Here is a 25,598-nt window from a genome sequence, read left to right as displayed (position 1 = left end):
TATATATATATATATATATATATTTTTTTTTTTATTATTTTTTTTTCTTCCAATTTATTTGTTTAAGGTTTTCATTGAGCTCTTTCCTTTTCTAGTTTAGGTACCGTTCTCGCATCCCTCCCATTTACCACTACAATACCCGCCGCCGCCCTCACCTGGTTCTGCTCTGCCTCCGTGGCTTATAGCAACAGCAATTTCCGTAAACCAATCTTCAATGGCGTACGAAGGAGGAAACCTCAAGTCCACCTCCATTAATGGGGTTAAGCTCTACACTGTAGCATCCCAACAACGCTCTCTTGCTACTTGGATCAATCCCAAGAAGCTGCGAGCTCTGCGCAAAGACAAGGGTTGTTAACTAGTTTTCCCTTTCCCAGTTCAATTTATTATTCTCGTCTTAGTACAGAACTTCGTTTATTCAACTTCTAACTCGAAACTCGTTTTATTAGCCTCTATTCGATTATTTGCTTTAGGGAAGCTCATATTATCAATGAAGTTTTGTTTCTTGTTTAAAAAAAGAAGAGAAGAAAAAAACTAATGTTAAATGAAAATATGCTTGATAAATGAATGCTTATTGATCTAATTAGAGGGAAATAGTGACGATTCTATAATGCACAGTGTAACACTTCCTTGTTCTTGAATCGGGTTTGACCATTATCTAGTTCGCCAGTAAATGCTCTTACGGTATCTATCTTTTCTTCCGGTTCCTCCCATCTTTGAAGTGTTTATTGGTGTTTAGTTATCGGTTTTTTCTTTCCGTAGCTAGGGTTAAATTATGGGATTTCTCCTCGCTACATTATGTTAAAAAGTATATTTTCTGAATCTTAATTGTTGCTCTTTCCACCCTTGTTTTTACATTATTCTGCTGTTATCAAACAACCGTTTATATATGCATATGCAATTTGCCCAAGTATGTAGATTACATGGAAACCGAGAATGTAGTTTTTCTCTATGATGGTAGCCAAGGTTTTCCTTGTTCCCTCAAAGCATTATTGGGTTCTGCCATCAAATTGCATCTTGCTCTTATGTTGTAACAACTGTGTTCTTCCATCCTGTTTTCTGGCATGGTGGATTGGCTGCTTTGTGATCAACGGACAATTTCCCGTTTTGGGAATTGAACAAGCAGGAATCTTTGTGATCTCGGTTATTGCTTTCTTGTTCTTTTTGGTACTGGTGTGCTGGTTCTGTGGTTTCTTGCTTTGAGTAAATACTCTACTTATAATGTTTGTTGCTCATGTAACGTGATTTCTGCACTATCTACTTAGGTTTTACCAATAATTTCATTATAAAACCTTTCTTCCTCCCAGCGTTCTTCTGCAACATTGCCGTCCTGTAAAAACAATTGATTATTTTTATATTTTCTATCATCCATTCTTGTTTGTAATTTTGTTCGTTGATGTGTCAGATTACACGTCAAGGGTGGACTTGATCCAGGATTTGAGGTTTGACATTGCATCAAGCAAAATAAAAGCAACCCCCGACGGAGAGTTTCTTATAGCATCAGGTGATTTTAGGCAAGCTAAAATTAGCATCAGTAATCAGTAAGAAGATTCATAAGAAATACTGATTTTTTGTTGTATCTGTTGTTACTTATGTATTGCTGTAAATAGGTATCTATCCACCGCAAGTTAAAGTATATGAACTGAGGGAACTTTCATTGAAGTTCAAAAGACATTTTGATTCAGAGATAATCGACTTCCAGGTAAATTTTATGCTGGAGAGCTCTGAGTTGGGTTGGAAAGGTGTGTTGTATTCTTTAAGATTGCATGGAGTTGGTTAATTTTTTATTCAGAATTAGAAACAGAAGCATATCTGTTCTTCCTGATAAGAAGGGAGCTTATTTTTATTTTAAATGATATGACCTTTATGCAATATAAACTCTTGTATGTTCAAATATCATTTTTTGAGCGTAGGACAATGAATCGCTAAAAACAGACGTGTTTTTAGGCTTTAACATGTACTTTGACTAGGCTAACATCTAATTGTCTAGTCATCTTCTTGTCAAATCTTAGTCGTAAAATATTATTCCTAAAATATTATTCCTTTGTGTGGTTTCTTATTAAAAAGTATTATTATGCACGTGAAGAGTGTGTGCGATGAATTGAGTAGAATTTATGCTGTATGGAAGGAAAGCAATAAATTAGTATTTGCATTTTTTCAAAATGCCTGTAACTAATACTCTTGTAGTGTAACTTTATATGGAGTTGTATTACTCTTGAGATGGACATTGATTCCTCATAGACAAAACTAAGGGGTTCTTTTAGGCCGAAATCTCAGTTTGCCTTGGATATCTCCGATTTCAAACAGTTTGGCATGATCAGATGCATAGTGGTTGATATATATTTTTTTAAAAAGGTTAATTTCCGTTTGACATTATGTATATAATATAAACAAAAGTTTCTATGGACTTTAATGAAAGAACAAATTAAGAGGGCCTCCTTAAAATAATTTAAAAAAATTTGCGTAATTGTTCTTCCGTGCTATTATTTTACTTTCCTTGTGCCAATTATTCTTCTTATCTGTTGCACACATGTTTCCCCCTTTTGGAATGGATTTGAAGGTGGGAATGGAAGACAGGTTTAATATTTGATGAGGCATTGATTTTGCGAATAGTTTTTTTTCCTTCAGAATTTTGCAATATTAACCGAGTTTAATGTGTTTTTTCCTCTCTCCAATATAGATACTGGATGATGACTACTCAAAGTTGGCATTTATGTGTGCTGATCGTTCTATTGTTCTCCATGCTAAATATGGAAAACATCACACTTTGCGNCCAACCCCCCCACCCAATTTTGTTGTAAATTAGCTCTTATCATGTTATGGGTTTATTTTATCAATAAGAGACAATACTATTTACAAAGAGCACAAATGGATACAGAAGACTAAACGCTTACCAAAATAGCTAGCACATGTAAGCCTCCGAATGATGATTAATTAAATGAACACTGTGATTGCCAAAGAATTTCTTGTGATCGTAACTCCATCTTGAGGTTGTAACTATTCCTTTTATGAATAAGAAGCATGGCTTGATCAGGGACCGAGTCCATTCTAAAGTAGAAATCTAACTAGGTCCGAAATCCATCAAGAAAAGTTTCAATCCCTTGGAATATCCTCTAATTCATATAGAATCCCATGCTTCAAAGGTGAGCATCATCGCATTAGCTGAAGGGAGAGCCTTAGATTAGTTGTGGATTGAAGCTGTTTCATGGCTGTCTTAGAAATGATACCAGCTATGCCAAAAATGCCATAGAGTTTAGAGACCAGCAAGCTGCCACAAAAGGAGCGTCTATTCACCAAGTCTTGGAGTATTGATTGGCATTTAAACTATTGAAAAGTCATTTAATGAAGCAAATGGCAGAATGCTTGAAAAAACTCAAGACTTCTTGAACTTTTGAATTTGGGCTCTTATTTAGTTTTTCCTTTCCAATCGCCTCAAGTGACGTCTCTCAACTTTTAGAATCTCTAGCAAGGTCGATCTTTTATTTTTTATTTTATATTTTATATTTTATTTTATTTATTTTTATTTTTAAATGTGAGAGACCTTCTCTGGAGTGCGGCAAGGCTTACCTAGTCATTTAGAAGATTTTCATTTTTCTCCTTGGATACGGATGGCTTGGGATTGATAGTCTTCACTATCTCTTCTTGCTTAGTGAGGGTGGAATTCTTCATGCCATTTAGTTGCGGAACTAAATCTTGATAAAATATTTATAACTCGTGAAAGGCTAGTTTTTGTTGCTTCCTCGTGGTCTTCCTTGGATGGTTATATTTGAAATCTTGATCTTTCTTTGATTTCCATTTTATCCCTTCGATTTTGTCAGCTTGCCTTGTAAAATTATTTCATCAATAAAATAGCTTCTTATTTAAAGAAAGACAGACAGATTTGAGATATGGCTACAAATTGATCTTGCTCTAGTTTTATGGTTTCATTTTTCTTGTGGTTTATGAATGAGTAAACTCTAATATTTTTTTGTATCTATGCCATCAACAGGATGGGAAGGAATATTGAATATGACAACTGGTCTGCTGACTTGCTTTGTGCTGCATCCTCTCCAGATGTGTACAGAATCAGTTTGCAGCAGGTTTTAGTTTTTTTCTTGTCTTTTTTAAGTCATTGCAGACTCAACTTCGTTAAATTTTCTACTAAATTACACTAGGATACATAAGAAAATTCCATGAAATGTTTCTGACATAATGTTCTTGCAAAGAGGAATAACGGTATGCAACTTATGAGTTAAGTGACACTTTGTTGTGAGATTCTTTGGTAGCTTTGGAGAAATAATGAATGCATGGCTTAATCGAACTTAGATAGTCTGTTTTCAGATTGTATCTTTTTAGAAAAAAGTTCTATGCATATATAATATTCGAAGGTATCTTATTTAGGAATGCTTGATCTTTTTCCCCTATGAAATGCTAATAGTATCCATAAAAACAAATGCAACTTCAAATTTTAAAAAGATAAAACGAAGCAAACAATCACTACATAGGGTCACATGCAAACATTTTGTTATTGGTTCTATATTTTTATATAACTTCAAATATGGCAATGTGTTTGCTGTTGTGTTCATCGAACTTTAAATTAGCTTTTATTGTGTTATCGGCCCTTCATAAGTCTCCATTTTGTTGGAGTCCTTTTCATTTATCTTTTCGAAAGAAGAATACAGCCTTAAAATGAAGAAATATCTATGATTCTAAGCACAGAAAAGGTAAGTGAAAGAAAGAAAAAAGGGAAAACCCAAAGAGAGTTTAACTGAGGATTGTAATATGTATGAATGAAAAGCCAACTATAACTGTTTACAATAAGGGTAAAATAGAAGTAAAGGTCCGTGCTGAAACTCCAATAGTCTTTTGTGTTTGCACATTTTGTATATCGATTGATTAAAAGCTAATGTGTCATGTGCAATGACTTTCTGAATTTATTATGATTTGTGGTTTTCCAAGAATGTTGTTATGTGAGCTTGGAAGTTAAATTTATGATAGTTTTACATTTAAGCCTAGAAATGACCATTTTTGTTTGTTGTAGGGGCGGTTTCTTCCACCTCTCAACACAGAATCCCCAGCAATAAATGTTGTTTCTCGAAGGTCGGTTAATCTCATTCTTGTTATCATACTCTTCTCGTGTCAATTGATTGATTTTCTTTATTGAGTAGTGAATCACGTAGTTTCATATATTTTATCCAAGTTAAAAGTATGTTCAACAATTGTAGCAAGCTTCATGGGATAGTTGCTTGTGGGGGTGTAGATGGAGCTGTAGAATGTTTTGACACCAGAACGAAGTTATCCTCAATTGGAAGAATTGATGCTATTGCACCTGCAGGAGATAAGGACCAGGTAATTCCCCTTGTTGACCTATGGTAAAATCTTGTTCTGGGTAGTACAATGAGTGTTCGATCCATTGTGAATAATTACATACATATCAACGTGACGGGAAGCATCTTGATGGTTACTTATGTTTTTAAATGACAGTTTCATTCTTTTTTTTAGTTAGGCTTCAGTGTTTTGTTGCAATGGCTTTTATTTAAATACTAATTTATGGCCCAATTGTAAACTCTCGAGGTTTCAATGAGATCTCATGCAGAAGTGAAACGTGTAATCAACAAAATACTGAATATTATATTTTTGTGATGCAGGAGGTTACTGCATTAGCATTTGATGATATTGGTGGATTCCAAATGGCCGTCGGCAGTAGCTCAGGAAAGGTAAAGCTTCATCTCCTTAGTTGTGGTGTTCTTGGAATTGAAATCTATATGACTTTCCTGAATATTGAATGATTGCATCAAGGATGAAAATCTAAATTAACAACGGTGATGGCAGACTTGGGTTGGAGCTTTCCCACTTTTTGTTATCTTTTTTCTAATTGATGTATTATGGATGCAGAAGTGCATAAGTTTTTGTTGGCTACCTTCTTCTTACTGTTTGTTTTTGCCCATCCTTTTGGGGCCTGTAACAGGATTAGGAAATAAGTAACTCTACACGTGAAACTTTCATCATCAGCACACTCATGCCTAAGCCAACTAAAAAACAATTAAAACTATTCCTTCCTTCATCTCCTTCATTTGCGTGTATTTAATAAATCATAACCAACTCCTTGTTCAATGACTAACAAACCCTTAATATCTTGATAATATTTCTAACTTCTACCCTAATCGTGATGAATCTCATTTAAATAAGGATAAGGAATCCAACCATCCCATAGTTAAAGTGAACACAAAAACCTCCCCAATGGATTTGAATAGAAAAAAGGAGAATAGTTACAAATGCCCCCCTACTTAGAGAAACACCACCTAGCAGTCAGAAAAGGAAACACTTCCTCAAAAACTGCAAAATGTATCTCCAAAAGTTTTACTGCTCCTAATCGTGTCCAAATTTTTCTACCATGGTTTTTGAGAAGTACTGCAGTTCCATAATTTCCTGTATCTTCGGATATCAATTTTTATTTATATTTTGACCTGATTGATATGATCACATCACATGCAGATTTTGATATACGATTTGCGTTCATCAGATCCTATAAGAATCAAAGATCATATGTGAGTTTACCTTCTTTCATTAAATTTAGAGAGTTTGAACCATCACGTACTGAAAAGTAATATGATTATTTTGCAGGTACGACAGTCCAATTCTGAACATTAAGTGGCATAGCACTCTTAATTCTGAAAAACCAAAAATGATTACCACTGACAAGCACATTGTTAGGATTTGGGACCCAGATACTGTAAGAAATCTCTACCTCTGTTTTTGCAGTTTATTAAAAGACAAATAAAATTTCGAGCAACATGCATTTAGCTAGGTGTAAATCTCTTTTTACTAAAGTCAATGGTATGTCTTTGACATTACAATGGTAGATTGCTGTGTATTAAACATGTAGATTGCTGTGTATTAAAAACATTATATGTATTCTGAATTTTTGAGAATTATTTTAATTTGTTAATTAAAGGATTTATTTGTTAACTGTTCTTTTGTTATTAAACTACATGTTCTGTTTCTCATTTTCTTTTGATTAATAGCAAAACTTGTGTTCAGTCATTGGTAGACAAACCAAAATTCCTGATATTTTCTTTCAATTATGAAAATAATGTGTTTTAGGGAGAAGGAATGACCAGCATTGAGCCCACGCTTGGTCCAATAAATGATACATGTGTATTCAAGGACAGTGGATTGATGCTACTAGCTTTGAATTCGAGTCAAATACCTTCTTACTTTCTGCCTGCGCTGGGACCTGCACCAAAGTGGTGCTCTTATTTGGAGAATTTGACGGTGAGCTTGTGGAACTTATTCTCTTTTGTATTCCTTTGTTTGGGATCTCGGATTAGTAATGCTAATACTTTATTTGTCTTAACGTAGGAGGAGTTGGAGGAGGGTGCAGAAACAACTATATATGATGATTTCAAGTTCTTGACAAAAGAAGAACTTGAGAGGCTAAATTTGACAAACCTGATTGGGACTAATCTGCTAAGAGCTTACCTTCATGGTTTCTTTATTGATTATCGCTTGTATAAAAAGGTAATTTTATGGTTTGTAGCATAGCGGTTAAATTTATTGTTTTATCTGCTTAGGAGTAAATTTATGGTTTTCTTTAGAGTATGACATAGTATTAACTACCTGAGTATTAAATACATGAGAAATGTTGCTTAATTTTGATAGATCGTGGGGTTACCGAATTACAGTACCCTGAGAAATTTTTGTATCATGTTGATTGAGCATATTCAAAGTGCTGAGCTAGTTACTTTTTGTTATATATGCTTGTGACTTTGCAGGCAAAATCACTGGCGGATCCTTTTGCATATGATGCTTACATAGAACAAAGGAAAAAAGAGAAACTAGATGAGGAGCGTGCCAACCGAATTACGGTAAACCATTTTTAGTCCCAGAAGTTTATAATATTTGATTACCTCAGTTTTAATCAATAGGTTTATGTTACCGAAGAATTTATGACAAACTTCCATGCGGTCTGTTGGAGAGTTCTTTCCAAATAATTATACTCTAATAATAAATCTGCTTTATGTGTGAATGAGTTTTCTATCTTTTTTTTTTTTTTTTTTTTTTTTTTTTTTTTAATTGGATTTCCCCATATACTTGGACTTCGTAAGTGAAGGAGGGTTGACGCAGTCTTTATGGAATCTACTATTTTGGCTTGTCATTATTTTAATATGTTTTTAATTTTCATTGTATTTTTATCTACTTTTTTGCTTCAGGTGAAAAGAAAATTACCCAAAGTCAACAGGCGCCTCGCAAATCAAATCCTTGAAGAGGAAGAAGCTGAAACGGAAAAGAAGGATGAAGAGGATGTCAATAAGACCAAGAAGGCATCAAAGAAGAAGAAAGGGCTCAGTAGTGAAATCTTTCAAGATGAACGTTTTGCGAATATGTTTAAGAATGAGGTATGACTCGGTTCTTCGATGCTCCCTCTCATTTTTTTCTCCACATTTCTATTGGTTGTTTGCAATAAGTCACGAAAAATCAAGGAAGAAAAAAAAAATTCTAGGCTTCATCTGCAAGATGTCTAAGGTCAAATTACACATGCGTATCTATTTGTTTAGTGGGGATGTTTCTTAGCAAAATATCAAGAAAAAGAAAGTTGTGGAGTAGGGTGTTCGCTTGAATTTTACTCATTTAAATGTAGTTTCCTTGATTTTTGTTGGATCATGTTATAGCTCTTGTTCATCTAATGTTGGATCATGTTATGCTACAGAACTTCGAGATCAATGAGCTTTCACCAGAGTATCTGGCCCTGCATCCAGTGGCTTCTACGAAGCAGCCATCTTTGGTGGAAGAGCATTTTGAACCTGTCTTGGAGGAGGACAGTGAACAAAGCTTAAGTAATTCTGATGCCTCAGTTGAATCAGACTTTGAAGATGAACCCAGCAGAGATAAGCATAAGAAGGCACGAGCTCCAAAGTGAGTTTTTTCAACTCATAATTATTTTATATACTTCTTTTTTCTTAGGAGCTAAAAGTTTTCTGATCTTCTAACCTATTAAAAGAAAGCTGTATAGTCTAATACAAATTTTCCATCAAGGAAAAGGAAATGCGTACTGTACTAACTACAAGTTAATATCTTTCTCTTCATGAGTTCATATGAATTCTTTGTGCTAAAGTCGGTATCTTTGGAGGGGATAGATAGCGTTTAATAACTTTATTGATGTGAATGTGTAGATTGTATGAGGTGAAGGATGAAAAGCATGCTGAGGCGTTCTGGAACAGTGTATCACTTGCTAAGGAGGCAAGGCTCACTATGGAGGAGAGAATTGCTGCTATGGGAGACAATAAGCAAGATTCTGGAATTCTAAATGAAGTTAAATTGGGACCAGGAGGGTCGCGAGAGATTTCGTTTAAGCCAAGAAGCTCTGCCAAGTATATGGAAGATGATGACGATGAAGGCCCACGAAAGAAGAATCGGAGTGCCGAATTTTCAGGTCCAAAGGCCAATAAATCAGGTTCCCGAGGTGGAATGAGACATGGGAGCAGCAGAGGTGGAAACAACAGAGGTAGAGGTAGAGGTAGAGGTAGAGGTAGAAGAGGGCGCCGGTGAATGATTCACACTGGTGTATCATATGAAGAAAAATATATGAAACAGTTGCAGCCTTAAGCCATGAAATTAGATTTGTGCTTTGTCTTCTTTACCGACAAGGAAGATAAGAGGAATGAGACGTCGACATGGTGAGAGCATAGAGTATTCCCATCTCACCCATGAGAAGATTTTATAAACTGTAAATTTTGTTAGGTTAGTTTTTAAGTTATTAATATTGTTTCACTTGAATGAGTAGAGCCTGTTCTTTATTAATATGATCGAGAACCCAATTGAAAGAATGAAACTTTATTAATCGCTGGATCGATTGTACATGTAGTTTAGCAAACAGATTGTGTTTTAAACTGAAGTAGCAAGATAAACACACCCTACCCTCACAACCAATTAATTAATATTTTGAAACATTGATCTTTGCTCCAAGAGGAGAATTAATAGAGCCAATCCAAAGAACCCCATCCTCTCCCTCTTCCACTTCAGAAAAACTTCTCCCTCTCAACTCTGCTTTACCTTCAATAATCTCCATGACTGCACCTTCTTCACTAACCCTCACTCCAACCCCACCTCTCCCTATCCACTTCCCCAAATAGCTATAAATCTTGTACACGTCCAAAGGAAGCTTCACTAACCCCTTCCCTATCCAACTCTGAGACAGGATGAACCTCAACACCCCTCCTCTTCTGGAGTGAATTCCCACCCAAAACCCCCCTCCTTTACTGGTAATGTGGCCAGTGGCACGCCTGCTACATCGGGGTCATCTGGTAATGTGGCTAATTATATGGGTCAAATGGCCATGGCAATGGGAAAGCTTGGAACTCTTGATGGCTTCCTACGCCAGGTAATTTGGTTTTAGATTTTGTCACTCAGTTCCATCTTGTTACATTTATACCTTGCTCATGCAACAAACAAGTAAAATTGAAATCTTTGTCCATGTTTTCTCACTTTCATTTTTCCATCTCTTTCTATAACTTGCAGGCCGATAATCTTCGTCAACAAACACTTCAACAAATGCATCGCATATTGACAACCCGTCAATCAGCTCGTGCGCTTCTTGCAATAAACGACTACTTCTCCCGCCTTCGAGCTCTAAGCTCTCTCTGGCTTGCACGGCCACGAGAGTGAAAGGGGCATGGGAGTTCTCTCTAGTTAATCTGTCAAATTTATCAAACAAGTGCCTGAAGTGTGCTACCACACAGAATTGCATTGCTTCATTGGATGAAGCTGCTTCTGTCACAGGAATTGTACAATGGATGAAGATGAGTAATGGCGGTGTAGGGTGAAGTCTGTGATTGATATATACATATATATAGCTTTCACATTTTCAGTTGTTTGATATTGTATGCTTATTACAATAATCTTTTCAGGTGGTGTTTCATAGAACTGAATGGGAAAATAGGTTGTATCTGTAACTTACATTTGTATTACATCAGCTTACACCAGAGATCATATTATAATTTATTTTCAAATAATATTCTTTGAGTAAGTAAACCATTTTGAGTTTACTGCAAAACCAGAGTTCTTGGTAATAATGGGTATTCGAACAAACAAAATATATTATAACACACGTGCAGTACAATCCATTGTGTAGTTCTGTTTGTCCTAACAGGTATGCTGCTGTCAAATTTCAAAGCGCAGCCACCAGATTAACTAACAAATACTTGATTTGTAAAATAGAGTTGAAATCCGAGGAGTTCATACATCCAAGAGTATCAAATTAAATTCCTCAGTCAAGCAAATCTGACACTGCTGTCTTCCTGAATGCATCGATTTGGGCTAATTTTCCTGCCAAAGCTTTGTTTGGAAACACATTATCGGCCTTCATTCTCTCTTTCATGCCGTAGGCTGGAGCCTTGGCATTAATGTATGCCTGTATTAGAGCTTGAAACTGGCTGAATCTAGCCACGTAACCTGATAGTCTCATCCTATGAAACATTTTCTCTGCATTGTGGACGTCACCCCTCCTTGCATACTGATCCAGGATAATCATGTAAGATGTAAACAATGGCTTCATCTGGTTTTTCTGGACCGCCTTCTGCAAGAAAGAATCTGCCTTTTCTACCTCCCCAGCTTCCACATACAGTTTCACAACTGCATTCCATGTTAATGGACCGATTCGGCAACCGCTGTCTGCCATCTGCTTGACTAGATCCTTGCCCTTCGTCAGCATCTTATTGTCTGCATAAACCTTCAACAAGGTAGAGTATTGTTTCGAGGAAAGATTCTTCCACGTTTTTGAAACTCTATCAAAAATTTCCTCTGCTTCTTGGACGTTTTTCAGCTTTCCCCATGCAACAATGGCAGCCATGCATTCTTCAATGCGAGGATTAGCCTCGCAGATCTTCCAGACCCTCCTCACTTCATCTTCCATTTGTAGTTCTCCATAAAGGGGAAGTAAAAGTCTGCAAGGCCATCGAGATTCTTTGGAGCTCACATCTTCCATCTCCTTCAAGATGGCCTTGGCTTTGTCTTTAAGCCCACCTGAAGCATAGTGCTTCGCTAATATGGAAAGTGTATTTACATCAAGTTCGATTCCTTCAGCCTTCATTGTATCAACAACTTGTTCCATACCCACCATGTCATTTGAAAGGCCTTTAGCATCTATTAGGATCTTGTAAGTAAACAGAGAAGGCTTGACATTTTCTTTCTCCATCAACAACAGAACGTCGGCTATTTTCCTCTTGTCAAGTCTCTTGTAAAGAAGAAGCAACTGGTTGCAAGCAAAGGCTGTGATTGGAAATTCAAGGTCCTTCATTTTGTTAAATACTTCCTCTGCTTTTTTTACATTGTTGGCGACCACACAGTTAGCCAAAAGAGTTCGGTATATCACCTCCCCCTGGAATGATTTTGGGATTTTAGCGATGTAACCTTCTGCCCTATGGAGACCGTGTACCTTTGCAATCAAGTCAAGGCGAGAAGCATAGTCTCTGTCAACGAACTCAAGTTGTCCACTTGCTTCCAACCACTCTGAAAACTGTGAAACCCGTATAGCAATGCAAGTAATGAGTTGAAGAAATGATGAATAACAATGTTGAACAAATAGGCAAAATATTTTTAAAATACGGTAGCTACAAAATTCTTTGCCAATAAAATGGCTGAAACTCGCATAACCATTTTCTTACCAATAATGGCTTTTATAAGACTAACAATAATAAATGCAAAATTCATATATACTAATAAATCAAGCAGTTACATGCAGCTCAACCTAATATCAAACCATCTGAAAATTCTATACGCGGTTCTGGCACCATTTATTGAATGCCATAAGCCAGCTTAACAAATTTTTCTATACAAGCATTTGATAGTGGTACTTCTTGAAATCATTTTGTGTTTGTTAGGCCACATTACAACTGATTATGGTATTTCTTAGAGATTTATCAATATTACCATCCTGAAATCATTGTGTCCGCTAGTCACATATACTTTATAGAGTTCTGCAAATCCCAAGAGTGCCGAGATTGACTATAAACCTAAAACCATAGGAATGAATTCCATTGCTTGAAAAAGTAAAATCAAGTCAATTTACCTGCAAAGCCTTCCCAAACATTCGACGTCTGCGAAGATTGAGCATAGCCAGAGAGACGTCAGCACGGCTTAATTCTTTTCCTTCACTGACCCACTTGTCAAGTGCACTGGGAACAGATAAACCCGGAGCACTCCAAATAGCCTTGAACAGCTCTGAAGGAGCCCTTTTCGCAGATATCTTTTCACCAAGCTCAGTTTCAACCTCAGGTAAATCCAGTTCATTTTGAGTCCCATCATCAACAGTATCATCATCAAGTTCTGATTCGGAGGTCAATTCCCCTTCATTTTCATCAGCTGCTTTATTATGTTCAAGTGCATTAGTGCTTGGAAGTGTTTCAAGTTCAGAAAACCCATCTTCCAAGTCATCTTCCTCTCCACTGTTCTCAGCACCAGCTTGTGAAGATAGACCATGGCTACTAAGAGAAAGCCCAGAGGACCGCCATGTTGCAAGGTTATTTCTCTCAAAAGAAATGCATCTATCAGATATAGCAGGGAGGATAGCCGAAGCAACTACATTTCCTTCCCAAGAATATGGCGCCTGTAGTTTGGCAAAGACGTACGAAGTTGTAATTCTATATCCTTGATTCCTAGAAAGAGAAGACAAAAAATTGAGAGAGGGATATGAAAAATTGGAGGTATCGTACCCTCCGCACCGGTTAGCGCAGTATACACGGACATATATTATACATACAGAAATACATACATACATACAAAAACAGTCCTTTGAATGATTAATAATGGATGATTTCGGGAAACTGCCATCTCAAAAACTTGTTATTCCTTACAGAGAAAAAAGGAAATCCCCCCTTGATAATAGGCCGAGAAGTATAAAGATAGATTGAGAAGCAAGCAAGAATCTTAGTTGCAGAAATAGTGAATGAAAGCGAAAGGCATTGAAAGAATGAGAGTGTAAATAAGCGGAGAGTGTTGGGATTAAGGAATAAAGAAGGTAAGGTAAATAAGGGGAGAGGTGCAGTTAGAAGAAGAGAAGCATACCTGAGAGGAGTAGAAGCTCGACGAAGAGCCCACATGATGAGATGAGATGAGATGAGATGAGATGAGATGATAATAGGGGAGTGAAGAGGTTGTTAGTAGCAGAGGTTGTTAGTAGCAGAGGTGTAAGAGTGGAGAGGAGAGGGAGGGAGGATCCAAATAGCCGCGGCAGAGTCGTTGGTGTTAAACCCTAAAAACCCTTATACTCCCGTTTTTTATATCAGGCGGTGGACTCGGACCAAGCTTTGTTTGAAGCATATAAGGATTAATTTTATTCTCAAAATATTACATACATACTTTTAAAAAACTATAAATTAATAAATAAATTAGTAAGCCATTATATATAATCATTCAAACTTGTAGGCTACGCGTTATAGTTGGGACTAATAAAATCAAATTTAAATTATTTTTAGATACAGGAAAATCAAATTATTATAGTTAATTGAAATTATGATTAGAAAAGGAGAAAAACACTTCTTTTGACAATAATGTTTTCTCCCCAAATAAGNCTTCTTCTTCTTCTTCTTCTTCTTCTTCTTCTTCTTCTTCTTCTTCTTCTTCTTCTTCTTCTTAGCAAGATAAACGCACCCTACCCTCCAAACAACCAATTAATTAATATTTTGAAACATTGATCTTTGCTGCAAAAGGAGAATTAATAGAGCCAATCCAAAGAACCCCATCCTCTCCCTCTTCCACTTCGGAAAAACTTCTCCCTCTCAACTCTGCTTTACCTTCGATTATCTCCATTACTTCACCTTCTTCACTAATCCTCACCCCAACCCCACCACTCCCTATCCACTTCCCCAAATAGCTATAAATCTTGTCCACGTCCAAAGGAAGCTCCACTAACCCCTTCCCTATCCAACTCTGAGACAGGATGAACCTCAACACCCCTCCTCTTCTGGAGTGAATTCCCACCCAAAACCCCCCTCCTTTACTACTACCACTCCTCTTGATGTTGTCCGGGAACCCCGGGAGCTCCCCCACCACCTCGGCTTTGCCCGTCCCCAGCCAGTATTTGAGAATCCTGCACTTGCTGGTCTCCGCGAGTAGAAGGAAATCCCTGTTTTTGCTCAGTGACACTCCGTTCGGAAATGAAAGGTTTCCCAACAAAAGGCTTAGTTGTTTGGATTTTGGATCATATTTCATTAGCCTTCCTGAACTGTCTCCACTTAATATAGCCGACGCAAAGTTCCTGCACAAAAAACACACAACATTTAAATATCTTTTTGTATACACATCATCAATCAATAAATAATTTTTTTTTTTTAAAACGTTCGAGTCTAATTTGAAGTTTTATAAATATGGTTAAACTTTATATGATATATATATATATATATATATATATATATATATATATATATTTGTTAGAAAATATTATTAAATTTATCAGAACGTTTCATATTTTTTAATAAAAATTATATTTTAGAAAATATTAACAAAATACATATAAAGATGACAAAAATTTATCGAGAGCGATCCGTGAATTTCCAAGAATCCCGCCCCATTCCTACAAAATAAAAACAAGTACGGCTTTGGGTCTCCGCCCCATGCACGTCTTTACAGTTGGCCATCATTTTTTTTAAATTTTGTGAGTGTGTTTTTGGATGTGAGAGAGGGGTGGAAAGAATAAAATAAAATACCTTCTGTGATAGTGGGAAGAGCTATCGGTGAAATAGACATGTCCAGAGAGTTGATCAATGTCCAAACTGTTGGCGAAGCTGAAAGAGTGGAAGCCCAAAACCTGGTCCTCCTTCATCTCGAATTCAACTGGTTTGGCTAAACCGCCGTTTGCGCCGACTCGAAGCAATCCCATGTAGGCATCGGCGATGTACAGATCCCCGTCGCCGTGTTTGAATCGGAGCCCTAATGGTCTCCCACATCTCTCCTCCTCTTTCTCTCCCTCTTCACAACCTGTTCTGTTCATTTTCATCTACAAATCATCACCACATAAAAATGTGTAATGACAAACAGCAGATCCCAACTTACACGTGGACATCATGCATAAGTAACCAACCAAGAGACGCCCCCAAAATCGTAACACAAATAAAGATTTCATTTTATTTTTGGGAGTTCCTATTATTTTCCCAATCATTCATCCTTTTTTTTTTTTCTTTTTTTTTCTTTTTTAAATTCTCAATCAAAGTTGACACAACAACAACAACAGCCACACTTTTATCGTAATCCATCCAAATCTTATCCCATTCAATACTTCTCACCAATTATCATAATCCTTCTCTCCCACACAATTTTTTTTGTTTCTAAATTATAAACAAGTTAATTATAACAACATTAATGCAACCGAATATAGTGTGTCAATATTTTCAGATCAATACTAATTTATATTATTAACAGATTTAAGTCAATATTCCTTTTGATTTTAAATTTCAGACTCAACTTTAACCATACCTCCAACTATAAGAAATCTCAACTCAACTAAGAATCTTAAATTTTAAATTCCCAAAACTAAAAAAAAAAAAAAAAATAATGAAGAAAGTGAATATTATATTTTAATATTTAAATAATTATATATATTATTTTTTCCCCCTCTGGTTGCCCCTCGAAAGCAACAAATGAAGCCAGCTTGGTAAGGTGCCAGTTCTCGAAAATAAATATTTAATTAATAAAAAAAATCATCGTGCATTTTATTTTTTTTTAAGAACATCATGCATTTGAATAAACAATAGAAAAGGAAAAGGAAAATACAAGCGTCGTGATTACCTGTTTGGAGAAGTAACGGCGAAATCGATCCACCGTTGTTTATCAGGCAGCCATTTGATAATCCTACCGTCGGAGATGCCGGTGTAAGGTCCGCCGCCGGCGCTGTCGAAGGCGAAACTCTCCGGCCCTACACCGCCGTCAATTGACAAATATTCTATGTTCGGTTCATCGAGAGTCTCCGGCGGCGGCGGTGAAAATCTGGTGGTGCTGATGGCGAGTAGGGCGAATATGGCGGCGACTGTGGTGGCGGTGAGGCAGAGGTTGGAGTACATAGCTTTTGCACTGTGAGAGAGAGAAGGGAATTTCAGAGATGTGTGAGATGTGTGAGATGCGTGAGATGTGTGAAGGTTTTTTTGTTAGTTTTGTTCTGGAGACCTGTGAGTGGCAATTATGAAATTTACATTATTGAGACTGTTTCTGGCCCACTTGGTCGTTACAGATTGAGAATGAGATGAGGTTGTGAGAAAGTTGTGAGAAAACCTTTTGTGTTTATTTTCAACTTCAGCATCCACCATAAGCCTTTTGTGTAAATGGAAGGAAGTTGTGAGAAAACCATAAATTTTTGTGTAAAAAATGGAGGAACTAATTTTTTTGAATGGTTGTTGAGGTTTAAAGTCATTGATTATTTATTCTCCTTCAAGCTTTTCTTGCTTAAATGAGGCTTAGGTTGCACAGAAATGATTTGAGCTACGGTGGAGAATAAATGGGCCAAGCTTTCATATCAATTCTCCTAATTTTTCTCAAATTATTGAATTTAGTGAATTTATAGAAATTTTTCATTGGCGAGTGGGTTTGGTGATAACTATCCCAAAAGTGGAACCATATGGCAAAAATGAAGAAAGATTCAAAATCAAGTTAAATAAATCAACACGAGCTTTTTCTCAAACCCCTTTTAGTATCTCCTACTCCAAAAGGGAGAACTAGAGCTGAACTATCTCGAGAAATAGCTTAAAAACAGCCTACTTTAATTCAAAAACACCCACAAACGGCATTAGGACAGATCCAAACCACAGCTTTCCATCCTTCTCTTCCACTTCACTAATAAACTTCAAAGTTTTCCCTTCACAGTCTTCCAATACCTCCAAAATCTCTCCTTCCTCACTCAACCTAACCGCAGTTGCATGGGCCTTCCCTCCCACCAGCAACCCATGCAATTTCTTGAAGTCAACAGGAAGTTTCAACAGTACCTTCCCAAACCAAGAGGCTGAAGAAACCAATCTCCCAACAAGTCCCTTTTTAGCATGCAAAGCAACCCAATACTCGCCTTTGGGGTTCCTTCTAATATTGTCCGGATACCCCGGAAGCTTGGCGAGAACGTCCGAGTTTCCTGCTTTAGGACCTCGAAGCCAAAATCTGAGGATCCTGCCAGTGGTGGACTCAACAACAAGCAGATACGACTTGTCTTTGCTTAATGCAACACCATTGGCAAAAGCAAGGCCTTGCAATAAAACCGTAACTTGTTTACTATCTCGGTCGTACTTAAATAACCTTCCCGTGCTATCTCCGCTCAAGATCGATGCCATGAACTGTCTGCAAGTATAAAACATTCACAAAACAAAAGTTGAACAGAAGTCAAATATTACCCCAGCAAGTTTATGGTCTTCGGTTCCAGTTTCAAATGAAGTGTTGACATACAAAAGCAAATTACACTCTCATATTCAAAGGAAAATGTTAAAACAGAGATAACCAAAGACATTACAAACATAGTACTCCAGTTAAGCATTAGAAAGAAAAAAAAAAAAAGAAAAAAAAGAAACAGAGGAACCAGAAAAACAATGAGCTTATGTTCATCAGATAAGTTTTTTATCAGATGTTTCAGATTTTTTTCTCAGATTTTCTTCTTTAAGATCAATTGCTAAAACGAGGCACGAATATGCTTTTAAGTCTTAATTACCTTCTTTGGAAAACTGTACTGCTGTCTGTAAAGTAGATCACATCACCTTCTTCATCAATATCAAGATCATTTGTGAAGCGAAGTGGCTTGCCTTCGAATTCAGTCACAAGTTTTGTTGCCAAACCTCCAGCCGGTCCCACTACATGAAGACCGAAATAGGCGTCGGCAATATAGAGATCTCCAGTTTTCTTATCAAAACGCAGTCCTAATGGCCTCCCACAAACATGCTCCAATTCAAGAGCAAACGGGCGAACACACTCACTCCTTCCAAAACATAAAACGAAAGAATTAACAGGTGAACCTGAAAAATGAATAATACTTGCCAAACAATCATATGCACATCCAAAACAGACATTCAAATAGTACCAATATGAGCAGAAAAGTAAAAGTTATAAGACAGAAAAATGGAATACTTCAAAACCTGATATCATTGGCTCAAATTGTATAGAGAGCATGCTTTGTTTTTCTTAGGCCTAAGACGGTTGTCTTCCCCAGTGTGAATCCAATTTTAGTTTCCCTGAGATATCTTACTCAAGCAATCACGGGCCAACAAAGAGAAGCTCACTAAGTCTAGCAGTTGTGTCAAGAACAAATAATTGATGGACAAGATGCATAATCCCCAAAAGGTTTGGCAGGGTAGGTGGGATAGCCAAGCCAGCCATTTCATGATACTAAGCCAGTCATATCCAAGAAAAGAAAGAAACATTGCGAATTCACCAAGCAAAATGAGAGATTGATTTGAACCCTCAGTAGTTGTTTGTTTTAAAAAATTTACCGATTTTCAAGACCAGAGCAATTCCTACCTAAAAATGATTCCTCAACAAGTTGAAANAACTGCTAATAAACTTGCTACATATCCTTCTTGAGAGAGAAAATAACCATCACATTTCTTAATTTTCAAATCCAAAAAACAATCAGCTTCACCTAATCTTTTCATTTTAAACTAACAGACAAGGCATCTTGGATAATCAGTTCTCCTAANGTCAATGCATCATTGGATAATCAGTTCTCCTAATCAAACAATCTTACAATAAAAAATTCAACTCTGATCCTGTCTAATAAAAAACATAAGTTGCAGCCGAGCATCACCATTCCATGACAGTATTACACAATATACAGCTACAAAAAGAACTGAAAAAGGCCTCTCCTAAAACATTTCAATTCCACTCCATCGCAAATTTTTTGTACAAACTCAGAATTTCTTTCACATAGAATCAAACAATCTGATGAATATACAATTTTTCTCCGAAATACAGAATCAACACAAGAAGATAAGATTGTACCTCTGAGAACTAGTGACAGCGAAATCAGTCCACCCACGGCCATCGCCTTGCCACTTGAGAATCCGGCCATCTGCGACGCCGGTGTAAGGGCCATCTCCGTTGGGGTCAAAAATCAAACTCTCTGGTCCAATTGCTCCGGTGACCGGGATAACGGTGGCGGAATGGAGATAATCATGGGTTCCGGAAATCTGCGGCGGCGCTAGGACCTGATTAAGCTGGAGGAACGGGGTTTGGAGCGAGAAGATGATGGCGACGAGGGCTGCAATCGTGGCCACCGTCAATGTAAGCATCGAGTTCATGGGGGGTGTGTGTGTGTGTGTGTTTGTTTGGGGGAATGGAAAGGGAAGCGAGTGGATCCGGTAGAAATGGGAATGGTTGGAGTGGAGAAGCGGAGTTTACAAGTCTGAGTAAGGTGAAAAGATTGCTTTCATATTCTATTTTTGTATTCTTTAATTACTTTTCCTCTATTTTCCACCCTAAACCATTGTATTGGTATCGTTTTTCGGCCGGCGGATCCAATTGCAGTAATAAATATTTTAAACTTTAGTAACTAATTCCTTTTTTATTTTTTAAAATCAACCTTTTATGAGCTTTCCAAATCAAGCCTTATTTTGTTGTTCTTCCCTTTTCAAATATTATCATTTTCACAATAATTTAAAATTATTGTTATTTATTTTTCCGAGTGTTTAAATAAGGATCCACGTCGGAGAGAAAGAGAGAGAGAGAGAGAGAGAGAGAGGGAAAAGAGTCAAAGAGAGATGAGTGACTGGGGGGTTTTGTGAGGGCGCGAGTATTGCGGTTGGAAGCGTCTCTCCCCCCCATCTGATTTCTCTTAACAAACTTTTTCCTATTTTAAAGAATTGCAATAACACAGACCTCAAAACTCTCCCCTCCAGACCTGGACTTCTTCTCCATATTGGTATCATAATAAGAGTCTCCCACCCCCCACCTCCGCAACACACCAAAATAAAATTAGAAGAATTCAAGACCCAATTAGAATTTAAATTATATATTTTTTTTTTAGTNCCCCCCCCCCCCCCCCCCCAATAAATATACCTCTTTCTCCCTAATTTCCCATTTACCCCTCTTCTCGCCTCTGGCTTTACTAACCTAAGGCAGAGTTCCCATCTCTGCCTTAGCCATTTCCCGTTATCCTACCTCATCCACCCACCATCCACCATGGTCTTCCAAGATTTCGACCAGATCTCCGAACGCCGTCGCGCCGAGAGGGCGCGCAAGTTCCGTAATAGGGTCATCATCGCCGTCGTCTCAACCTTCCTCATCCTTGTTCTCGTCGTCGCCGCCGTCTTCGTCCAAGTCTCCCCACCCACCAAATCCACCACCAGAGACGGCGCCGGCAGCGGCAGCAGCCGCAGCAAGGGAAGCTCCAAAGATCATGCGACATCCGACGTCAAACAGGTGTCCCGCGCCCAGAAAATGATTACCATGATATGCAACTCCACAGACTATAAAGGCAAATGCGAGAGCACTTTGAAGGAAGGCGTAGAGACCCACCCCGATTCCTCCGACCCCAAAGACCTCATCAAGCTCGCTATCGCCGCCGTCTCCACCGAGGTTAACTCCGCCCTGAAAAAAGCTTCCTCCATGAAGTTCCCCACCCCGGAGGAAAAGGGGGCGTTCGAGGACTGCAAGCTCCTGTTGGAAGAAGCGGTGGAGGAATTAGAGAGGTCTGTGAGCGAATTGAGCAGGAAGGATCTGGGAAAGCTGACAGAGAAAACGACGCCGGATCTCAACAACTGGCTGAGCGCGGTGATGTCGTATCACGCCACTTGCGTGGATGGGTTTCCAGAGGGGAAGTCGAAGACCCAAATGGAGGCGACGTTGAAGGCCGGAAAGGAACTGACGAGTAATTCGCTGGCGATGATTTCGCAGGTGGCTACGTTCTTCTCAACGTTTGAAAAGTCGGATGGTGGAGGAGCTGCAACACGACGTCGTCTATTGGCCAAAGATGGGCTACCCAGCTGGATGACCAGCTACGAACGCAGGATGTTGAAGCGCGATGCGGAAGACGATAAGCCGACGCCTAATGTTGTGGTCGCCAAAGATGGGTCCGGAAATTTCAAGACCATTAACGAAGCGTTGGCTGCCATGCCTGCAAAATATGATGGACGGTAGGCNTTTTTTTTTTTTTTTTTTTTTTTTTTTTTTTTTTTTTTTTTTGTTAGTACTTTATATAATTCATATGAATAATGTATTGTATTAAAATGGATGAAAACAAGCAGGTACGTGATCTATGTTAAGGAAGGGATCTACGAGGAGACGGTGGTGATTACCAAAAAAATGGCGAATGTTACAATGTACGGAGATGGATCTCAGAAGAGCATGATCAGTGGGAATAAAAACTCAGCGGACGGAGTTCGAGCCTTCCAAACCGCATCTTTTGTGGCACTTGGAGACGGGTTGTTGGCGAAAGGGATCGGATTCAGAAACACTGCAGGTCCAGAAAAGCAGCAGGCCGTAGCCGCCAGAGTCCAGGGCGACAGAGCCATATTCGTGAACTGTCGGTTCGAGGGGTTCCAAGACACGTTGTACGCGCAAGCCCATCGGCAGTTCTACAGGAGCTGCTTGATTACAGGCACGGTGGACATCATCTTCGGGGACGCGGCGGCCATTTTCCAAAACTGTAATTTCATGTTGAAAAAGCCGTTGGATAAGCAAGCGAACGTAGTAACGGCACAGGGGAGAAGTGACAGACATGAAACCACAGCCACTGTGCTGCAAAAATGCAAGATATTGCCGGACAAGACGCTGGAGGGTGTGAAGGCGCAGTTCAAAAGCTACTTGGGGAGGCCTCGGAATGAGTACTCCAGGACCATAGTAATGGAGTCCGAAATTGAAGATATCATTCACCCCGATGGGTGGATGCCTTGGGACGGGGATTTTGCACTCAAAACCTTGTACTATGCTGAGTTTAACAACAAAGGGCCTGGGGCTAAGACCGATGCCAGAGTGAAATGGCCTGGTTTTAAGGTGATTGATAAGGAAGAGGCTGCAAAGTTTACGATAGGAACTTTTCTAGACGTGGATTGGATCCAGAGCTCCTCGGTTTCTGTTCATGTCGGCCTGTTTTGATATAAACACCAAAAAAGAAAAAAAAAAAAAAATCCATTTTCTCATCTCCTTTTCGTCCACTTTTCCTATTTGTTACATGCATGCATGCCTCAATTTTTTCTATTTATTTCTATTTCTACTTCTTACTTCTACTTGTATTTAATACATATACAACGCCCAAATACTCTAACAAAACTACAGATTCCCTCGTAATTGTTTTTTCTTTAAAAAAAAAAAAAAAAAAAAAACAACAAATTTTTTCTTGTATATTTTTCTTTTTTTTTTATTTATATCATTTTATTTTTTTAGTTATGAATCAGCCTCCGTTTTATATTTATAATTAATTTTGAAATCAAATAAATTATAAATGAAATGGAGATGGTAATAAATGGATAAGATATTTGTTTATAGTAAATGTCAAATAAATCATAATTCATAACTAGACATCTTCAAGGATTTGATGATGACCGAACATTCTCAAGAATTAATACAGTTGACAATAATAAAGTGGTTTGGGGAATGCGACAATATGTACAATATTTAGGCAATATTCAAGTACTAAAAGGTGCCAACATAAAATAATAGAAAGAAGAACTATCAACAATCAAGGATTGTGAGCAAAAGACAGGAGAGGGTTTGAAATAAATGGTGGACGTGGTGACAATCATAGAGGAAGAAGAGAGCATAAATTGAGAAATTAATATACCTAACACAAAATTACTCTAAACTAATTAGACTTATATATATTTTTTTTTAGTTTTTAGTTTTTATGATTGAGTCATGAAAATAATAATGTACTTTGTTGATATATGTAATTAATTCAGGTAAATATTTCTCTCAATCTAATTATGAGGAGATTCATATCCATTTATTTATGTATTTCTAATTTACTTTATCGTTGATATATGTAATTAATTCATGTAAATATTTCTCAACGATCTAATTATGAGGAGATTCATATCCATTTATTTATGTATTTCTAATTTACTTTATCGTGAATTTTGAGAAGTTTCAAATTTACAAATAAAAAAATGAGTGGGCACCTTTTAAATTTTTAAAATTTAGAAAGTTTTTATTTTTATTTGAACGTAGGCAGTTTGAACATTATATATAATTTATAATTAATATTATTCACTTTATTTATCTAAATTAAAATTAATATTAAAATGTTGTTAATAAAAATAGACAAATAATAATAAAAAAAGAAATATAGAGAGAAAAATAGCGATGAGAANGAGAGCGGCTTTGAAGATTTGGAAGTAGAAGACAAAATTAAGGATGAACATCAAGAGAATGATGCTGAATTGATTGCTGATGATGGAGGAAAGAGAGTATAAATTTGGAGTGGGCTTGGAAGGTGTACCAATGAATCTGAAATCCAAACCCAGTCCAAGTCCAAATCCATGGGCCAAACGGGCCAAAAAATCCTGTCTGAGACACCCGTCCCCGTGGTTTACCCAAGTGTTGAACGTAATTGCAAGTAACAGAAAAGAAGTTGAGAGAGGTGTTCGTCGTCGGAGAACGCAGTCTGAGACTTTTCTGAGTGGAGGCTCCACAAACAAGTCGACCTCCATGGCTGCCAAGGCCTCCCCTCTTGGGTTACCCAAGTCCGGTGCAATTTCCAAGGGCTACAATTTTGCTTCTAGATGGGAACAGGTACGCTCATCATTTCCAATTTACTCCTCATTTCGTTCCATCTTGAATCCTGAAATTTGCTTCTCACTCTTCGATCTCGCTCTTGTCCAAATCCCGCTTCTCAATGTGGTTTAATGCGATGAGATCTGTTTGCTCGACTTCTTCTTTCTCTCTTCCTTTGCGTTTTGTTTGTATTTCTGTCTTTTCATCATCTGTTTATCCGATTTGTGCCCAGAATGCGCCTCTAACGGAGCAACAGCAAGCGGCGATTGCGACGCTCTGTCATGCTGTTGCTGAGCGACCACTTCCCGCTGATCTGGTGAGTGCTCTTTATTTTCAATTTGTTTCTACTTCGCGTTCTCTATTTCTTCATCTCGTAATCAAGTGGTGGGGACTACCAGTTTATACGTTGTGTTTAGACAGGAAAATGTTAATATATATTCTTTTTAATTCAACAACTAGGCCTTCGTGTTAAATATTATTGTAGGCACAAGACCGTATAGGTGGTAAAGAAAATGCCTTGTCTATTTCGGTTAAGGATACCAGCAACGAAGATTCTGATGCTATTGAAGCCGTTTTGGTCAATACCAATCAGGTATTGTATTCTGTACGCTGCATCCAATCTCTTCTGCATTGTTTGTTGTTTTTTTTTTTTTTTGTTTTCTTACATTATTTCTGATGGTAACAATCATAATATTCTAGATGCTAGCTCTTGAGGACTAACATTTGGTACATGGGCATTGCACTGTCTCCTTCCTGTACAGAATTGTCTGAACTTCTTGCATTAATGTTAGAGACATCCCCTTTGATTTCGTCCAATTGAATTTATTTTTGGAATTATTGGAAGCTTTCTCACATTTCGTTACATTTTTAAGAACATATACTATAAAAAAAAAAAAAAAAAAAAAAAAAAAAAAAAAAAAAAAAAAAAAAAAAAAAAAAAAAAAAAAAAAAAAAAA

The 25,598-nt window shown here is 37.5% G+C and overlaps 6 protein-coding genes across 7 annotated transcripts in view; 3 read left to right on the top strand and 3 right to left on the bottom strand.

The window, feature by feature from the left end:
* Window positions 1–59: 59 nt before the first annotated feature.
* Window positions 60–9,817, top strand: LOC111800572 (nucleolar protein 10). Its single transcript, XM_023684325.1, has 17 exons — window positions 60–347; window positions 1,403–1,501; window positions 1,608–1,699; window positions 2,678–2,769; window positions 3,220–3,226; window positions 3,984–4,076; window positions 5,018–5,076; window positions 5,202–5,325; window positions 5,625–5,693; window positions 6,472–6,524; window positions 6,601–6,709; window positions 7,081–7,251; window positions 7,339–7,497; window positions 7,752–7,844; window positions 8,190–8,375; window positions 8,687–8,892; window positions 9,150–9,817. The coding sequence occupies exons 1-17, from the start codon at window positions 215–217 to the stop codon at window positions 9,523–9,525; spliced, it is 2,121 nt and encodes a 706-aa protein (XP_023540093.1). The 5' UTR covers window positions 60–214; the 3' UTR covers window positions 9,526–9,817.
* Window positions 9,797–17,480, bottom strand: LOC111800575 (protein STRICTOSIDINE SYNTHASE-LIKE 2-like). Of its 2 annotated transcripts, XM_023684329.1 has the most exons (4): window positions 16,756–17,480; window positions 15,678–15,953; window positions 14,960–15,229; window positions 9,797–10,223 (listed from the first exon to the last, which is right to left on the bottom strand). In XM_023684329.1, the coding sequence occupies exons 1-4, from the start codon at window positions 17,025–17,027 to the stop codon at window positions 9,911–9,913; spliced, it is 1,131 nt and encodes a 376-aa protein (XP_023540097.1). In that variant the 5' UTR covers window positions 17,028–17,480; the 3' UTR covers window positions 9,797–9,910. The 2 variants fall into 2 exon arrangements, with proteins under 2 accessions (XP_023540097.1, XP_023540096.1); XM_023684328.1 differs by lacking the exon at window positions 9,797–10,223 and having other exon boundaries at window positions 14,602–15,229; window positions 16,756–17,379.
* On the bottom strand, window positions 11,036–14,265 carry LOC111800573 (pentatricopeptide repeat-containing protein At1g80270, mitochondrial-like). Its single transcript, XM_023684326.1, has 3 exons — window positions 14,038–14,265; window positions 13,043–13,628; window positions 11,036–12,490 (listed from the first exon to the last, which is right to left on the bottom strand). The coding sequence occupies exons 1-3, from the start codon at window positions 14,070–14,072 to the stop codon at window positions 11,243–11,245; spliced, it is 1,869 nt and encodes a 622-aa protein (XP_023540094.1). The 5' UTR covers window positions 14,073–14,265; the 3' UTR covers window positions 11,036–11,242.
* Window positions 17,481–17,596: 116 nt separating the features above from the next.
* LOC111800574 (protein STRICTOSIDINE SYNTHASE-LIKE 10-like) lies at window positions 17,597–20,365 on the bottom strand. Its single transcript, XM_023684327.1, has 3 exons — window positions 19,933–20,365; window positions 18,650–18,913; window positions 17,597–18,285 (listed from the first exon to the last, which is right to left on the bottom strand). Exons 1-3 carry the CDS (start codon window positions 20,229–20,231, stop codon window positions 17,715–17,717), a joined length of 1,134 nt encoding a protein of 377 aa, XP_023540095.1. The 5' UTR covers window positions 20,232–20,365; the 3' UTR covers window positions 17,597–17,714.
* A 620-nt stretch (window positions 20,366–20,985) lies between these two features.
* LOC111800581 (putative pectinesterase/pectinesterase inhibitor 45) lies at window positions 20,986–23,070 on the top strand. Its single transcript, XM_023684336.1, has 2 exons — window positions 20,986–22,064; window positions 22,176–23,070. The coding sequence occupies exons 1-2, from the start codon at window positions 21,112–21,114 to the stop codon at window positions 23,023–23,025; spliced, it is 1,803 nt and encodes a 600-aa protein (XP_023540104.1). The 5' UTR covers window positions 20,986–21,111; the 3' UTR covers window positions 23,026–23,070.
* Window positions 23,071–24,476: 1,406 nt separating this feature from the next.
* Window positions 24,477–25,598, top strand: part of LOC111800264 (conserved oligomeric Golgi complex subunit 3) — a 28,427-nt gene continuing 27,305 nt past the window's right edge. The window contains exons 1-3 of the mRNA XM_023683879.1: window positions 24,477–24,660; window positions 24,875–24,958; window positions 25,127–25,234. Of these exons, the coding sequence (XP_023539647.1) occupies window positions 24,577–24,660; window positions 24,875–24,958; window positions 25,127–25,234 (276 nt within the window). The 5' untranslated portion in view covers window positions 24,477–24,576. The remainder of the gene's footprint in view (window positions 24,661–24,874; window positions 24,959–25,126; window positions 25,235–25,598) is intronic.

This window comes from Cucurbita pepo, chromosome LG08, assembly GCF_002806865.2.
Source record: "Cucurbita pepo subsp. pepo cultivar mu-cu-16 chromosome LG08, ASM280686v2, whole genome shotgun sequence".
In the NCBI taxonomy this organism is placed as follows: domain Eukaryota; kingdom Viridiplantae; phylum Streptophyta; class Magnoliopsida; order Cucurbitales; family Cucurbitaceae; genus Cucurbita; species Cucurbita pepo.
This window is presented reverse-complemented; position numbering and strand designations above follow the sequence as displayed.